Genomic DNA, 5994 nt, shown 5'->3' with positions numbered 1-5994 from the left:
GTAATATCAGGTGACGACGAAGCCGCACTTACCCACAAGAGGTAGAACACCAACACTCCCCTAATCTCGTCATGATTGAAAAGCATCGACAGATTGTGTTCTTAACTCGAACCAACACGGTACAAAATACCAAACAATTCATAATGGATCAACAACTAAAGTTCAGCTAAAAATATAGCATTCAATTTCTCAACTTCTTTGGATAAATCATGTTTACCTAATAACTTATTTCTAAATTCAATAAACTCAAACTTACCTAACGGTTTTGTAAACATATCAGCAATATTAGCTTTTGTACTAACCCAGCATAATTTAATAACACCAGATTGGACCAAATCTCTCAAATATTTGAAAGCAATATCAATATTTCTACTTGTATGACTAACATTTATGTTTTTACAGTATTGAATAACTGCAGTATTATCTTCTCTAACAAATACATCTTTAACTTTCAAATTCATCTCTTCCATAATTGTCTTCAATTTCAAACATTCATGCACAGCAGATCTAAGAGCAATAATTTCACTAGCAGCAGTACTATTTGCAATGGTTTTCTGTCTCTTAGTTGACCAATTAACTAAATAATGATTCAAATAAATAACATTTCCAGATATGGACTTTCTATCACTATGTGGAGCAAAACTTGCATCTGTAAATGCATTAATAGTAAAATTGTCTGCAACAGATTTCTCTCTTCTCTTGTATTCAATCTTAACATCTAATGTACCCATAATATATCTAACACAATACATTAACTTTGCAAAATCATTCACGGTAGGATTAGCAGCTCTCTTACCTAAGTAATTAACAGCATAACTAATATCAGGCCTAGTATTATTTGCAGCCCATAACAACAGACCAACAATTGATTGGTAATCAGTCTTAGCATCATGCTCTAATAATTCACCTTCTTCTTCATCAGTAACAAATTCATGAGTTCTAAATACTTTCTCAGGTTTATCCTTAACCATGGGGATTTGTTTCTCAATATATTTAAACTTTGGATGATTAGCATAAGTTTCTTTCATCTTCAAATTGTCAATTAACTTCTCAAGGAATTCTCTTTGATTAATGGAATAACCATCTTTGGTCTTTTCATACTTTATACCTAAATATTCAGATATCTCCCCTAAATCTTTAAAATCAACATGACTATCTAACTCAGTCTTGAATTGTGAAAACAATTCTTCTCTTGAACAAACAATAAATACATCATCAACATATATTGCAGCAATAATCACAGTATCTTTAGTTCTCTTAATAAATAATGTATCAACCACATTCTTAAAACCCATTGCAGTAAATATCTTAGTAAATTTAATATACCATTCATAACCTGCTTGTTTAAGACCATAAACAGACTTATTTAGTTTCCAACATTTATTTGGGTTATCATTAAAACCTGGAGGAGGCTTAACATATATTTCATTAGATAATTCAGCATTAAGATAAGCAGACTTCACATCTAAATGATGTATAGTATAATCAAATTCAGTTGCTAAAGCAGTTAACAATCTTATAGTAGATAAATCAGTAACAGGTGATGATATTTTACAAATGTCATAATCAATTCCTTCACTTTGTCTAAAACCTTGTACAACACATCTGGCTTTATAAACATGGTCTTTCATATCATTCTTCTTGTAGGTAAAAACCCATCTAGTAGGAATAATCCTCTTATCTCTTGGAGTATCAACAACTTTATAAACATCCATTTCTTTGAATTTTTCAATTTCTTTCAATTTTGCTGCTTTCCAATTTTCATCATTTGGATCAATATCATTCATTACAGCAAATATATTCTCTTCTTCATCAAGTGAATCTGGATCATCAAATATCATTAAATTCAAATATTGGTAAACCTTAGGTTTATAAATCCTTCCAAATTTGGATCTTCTAATTATTGGAACATCACGTTCAACATCATCAATAGTTCTCTTTCCATTCACACGTTCATTTATTCTGAATCCATTCTTATCAAGATTTAATTGTTTATGTACCTTATCTAAAGTAGGTGAAAATTCAATTGGTTTCAATTTATTCTTCTTCTTTCTATGTTTCTTTGGTTCATTTCTTCTGCCAACAAGGGCATTTGTATTTGATTTATTATTGTTAGTAATACGTACCATTTCATTATTTGGTGTACAAGCACCTTCTTCAATATTATTATTATTATCTGGTGAACAAGCACCTCTGACGAACACGGCAGAATTATTATTATTATTATTTGGTGAACAAGCACCTTGGTCAACCAGGACCATTTCATTCATTGGTGTACAAGCACCTGGGTCATCAAGGACCTCTCTATTCTCTGGTGAACAAGCACCTGGGTCATCAAGGACCTCTCTATTCTCTGGTGAACAAGCACCTGGGTCATCAAGGACCTCTCTATTCTCATTATTCTTTGGTGAACAAGCACCAGGGTCTACAAGGACCTCTCTCTTATCTCTATTCTTTGGTGAACAAGCACCACGGTCAACAAGGACCTCTTCTCTCATTGAATTCACTATTCAATTCTTCATTCATATTCTGATTCACATTTGGGAGGTTCACATTATCTCCCCTAACCTCACTAATGGGATCAACTCCCCTGGGATCAACTCCCCTTTCACTAGAACTCATTTCTGTTTCTTCTGCTTCAACTTCTGCAATAGTTTCTTCATCATGAATAATTTCAAATTCTTCCCAATTTGGATAAGTATGTGGCACATTATGAACTGACTTAAATTTCACATAATCTTCTCTTTCAGATGCCTTCTTCAAAAATTTATTCAATACTTCAGTATCTAATTTAATTGGTTCAAATTTTTCATTTGCTTTATTCTTAAAATATTGGTCAATGACTTTAAAAGTAGGTAAGAATGTTACATTCGGGGTGACAATCACCGGATATCCTTCAGTAGAAATCATAATCATAAAACTAGTTGTATCAGTAGAATATCCTAAAAATGTTCCAAATACTACTGGTGGAGTAAGTTTATCTAAATCAACACCTAATCTCTTTGCTTCAACTTTGGAAGAACATTTCACAACAACATCAACACCAAATTGATGAAAATTAAAAACAAAATCATGATATCCAGTAAATACCTGGTATGGGGTTAAACCCTTGAACTTTTTCCTTGGAGTATGATTAATTGTAGTAATAACATAAAGAACCATATAATAAAATAATGTTAAAGCTAATTCATGTTGTTCTGGAAAATTCAAAATACATTTTCTAAGTCCTTTAAAAATAATTCTATTTGTAACTTCAGCAGTACCATTTAACTCCGGAGAATAAGCTCCAATTATATCTCTTCTAATTCCAATCTTATGTAAATCTGACATTGAAGGCATTTCAGCAGCATTATCTGACCTGAAATAAGTAATATGATTTGTTGGAGAATAATTATTCCATAATTCTAATAATGATACAATAGTTTCTTTAATTGCTTTACTTTGACTAATAATAACTTCAATATATTGACTGTAATCATCTGTTAAAGCAGTAACATAATGTTTAATATCTCCAATTTCAATAGGACCAACAGTATCACAATGAACTCTTTCTAATGGTCTTTTAGTTTCACGTTGTGTTGTTTGATTATGTGGCCTTTGGACTGCATTAGTAGCTAAACATACCGGACATAACTTAATCTTCTCAACTTCCTCAGGTGTAATCTTAACGTCAATTTCTTTGTTCTTGATTTTCTCTTTTAATGCATATAATGTCGCGTGATTACCTGCGAGATGCTGACCATACAAGGTCTTTTCACTACTTGCTACACATTTCGGAATATTATGTATATTTAAATGGTAGAGGAATCCTATCTTAAGTATGTTTCTAGGTACTTTAAGTTTGCCTTTAATCGGTCCAACATAGATATTTTTACCACCAAGGTTTTCAGCAACAACCATACAACGTTTCTCATTCATGTTCAATAAATACAAATGGCTTCTAGAAATATAAGCATCATATCCTAATTCAGACAATTGTCCTAATGACACAATGTTCAACGCAGCATGCGGTATAAGTGACACATCATTTATTTCAATTAATTCATCATTCACTTCTAATGTCAATGTACCAGTTCCTTCAGATTCTACAATACTTTGATCAGCAAGTTTAAACTTCTTGATATTTAATGCATTAAAATTCTTCAATAATTCTCTTCTTGTTACAACAGAAGTACTAGCTCCTGAATCATACATCGCTTCATCTGGCAGAATCATCACTTCATCACTTTTGTTCTCAATATCTTCATCGAAATAATTAATGGCTTCACTGGCTGTACTTTCAGCATTCACCAGCTTGCCTAATTCTTATTTGTTGGCATTAATTAATTCTGGAATTTTACCAATAGCATCTGACATTTCATTCATTTTCTTAGAAAGTTCTTGAAAAACATTTCCACGACCTTCATAATTTCCATAACTTCTGCCGCCACGATGATATCTACTTCTTCCTCTAAATCCACCACGAGACCTTCTAAAACCACCACGGCCACGGCCTCTAAAACTTCCACGACTTGGATAACTTGATCTTCTATCAGATTCATTTGTATCATTTGATTTCTCAGTATTTTCACTTTCATTGTTATTATCCAGTTTCTCTTGACCATCACGATTGTTATATTCATTATAGTGATCAAATCTTCTCTTATGATGATAGCCATTTCTGTTTCCATATCCAATAGCTGGAGCAATAATTTCAGTTGATTTCTTTCCAAATGATTCATTAAACATTTTAGCATATTTGTTCAAATAAACAACACCTCTTCTACGTCCGTCTTCATTTGATTTACCTAATACAACAAAACCAGGACGAGAACTCATCTTCGTGTAAATTTCATTATCAGTTGGAGCCTTAAATTTCTCTTTATCTCTTCCAACTTCAGTCCACTTTAAATAATACTCAGCTAAAATTTCAGAACATAATGGACCCTGATCAGATTGACAACAGTTACTATAAAACTTTACCATTGGACCACCAACAATATTTCCATCTAATAATAATAAGAACTTCACATAATCATTTGTGGCACCAAGTCTCAAGAAATTTCCTTCATTACGCTTTTTCTTGGTAAAATTTTGATCTTCAGAAATACTCCAAGCAGCAGCAAATGCTAATCTAAGTGAATGAGGTAAGTTTTCATCACGATATGAAGCAACATGTTTCCAGATTAAATGTAAGTTCAATTGATTCCCTTCTGGTACTGGAATTTGACCAATATCTAACTTAGTATTCAAAATTTGGCCAGAAATAATATTGCAAAATTCTTCAACAAAATAAGCTACTTTCATTGGGGAACTAAACTTGAATCTATTAATAGAGTGAATTCTAGCATCATATGATTCTGGATCAGTTACAACTCTTTCAAGACCTTTATACATTTCAAATAATCTTTGGAAAAAATTTAACCAATTTGCATAACTATTTGGATCTGTTTCATTCAATGGGTTCAAATTCTTAACTAATGATTCAACATTATTCTTGTATCTTGTATTTGCTGTTTCTTCACATGTTTTAATGAAAGTATCAATATCAGCAATATAGTCTTCAAATGGAAAATCAACGAATAATTCTGGTTTAACATCTAATTCTGGAGCATTGGCATTTTCATTTCTAGGTCTAATAGAACCTCCTTCTGGAACAGCACTAGTAGTAGTAGCATTCTCATTTTCATTAGTTTCAGTATTGTCAGGATTGACATTGTTATTTTCAGTAGTAATGTTTTGATTTTGGTTTTGATTGTTTTGATTGTTTTGAATTCTTTGACCTCTACGACGAGCTGGTTCAACATACTCTTGGAATACAAATCCTTCAGGATTATGGGATCTAGTTCTAGCTTGATTTGACATGATTGTTTTAACTTCTTAATTTAATTTGATTGATTGATTGACTTAATAATTGATTGATTAGGAACTAACGCAGTAAAAAACTTTGACTTCTAATCTGATGGAATAGGAGCCTGCGTAGTGTAATGGTTGTTAATAATCAATAAATGGAAT

At 31.9% G+C, this 5994-nt stretch overlaps 1 protein-coding gene across 1 annotated transcript; it reads right to left on the bottom strand. All coding sequences in view use genetic code 12, as the record gives it.

Annotated features, from left to right (window-relative positions):
* Positions 1-155: 155 nt before the first annotated feature.
* Positions 156-5844, bottom strand: J8A68_000144 (uncharacterized protein; the record flags this gene model as incomplete). The annotated part of the gene is made up of 3 exons (XM_049405035.1): positions 156-2453; positions 2539-4293; positions 4390-5844. 3 exons carry the CDS (start codon positions 5842-5844, stop codon positions 156-158), a joined length of 5508 nt encoding a protein of 1835 aa, XP_049266548.1.
* Between the last annotated feature and the right edge of the window lie 150 nt (positions 5845-5994).

This window comes from Hemisphaericaspora subhashii, assembly GCF_019202705.1.
Source record: "Hemisphaericaspora subhashii strain CBS 10753 chromosome Unknown scaffold239, whole genome shotgun sequence".
NCBI lineage: Eukaryota > Fungi > Ascomycota > Pichiomycetes > Serinales > Debaryomycetaceae > Hemisphaericaspora > Hemisphaericaspora subhashii.
This window is presented reverse-complemented; position numbering and strand designations above follow the sequence as displayed.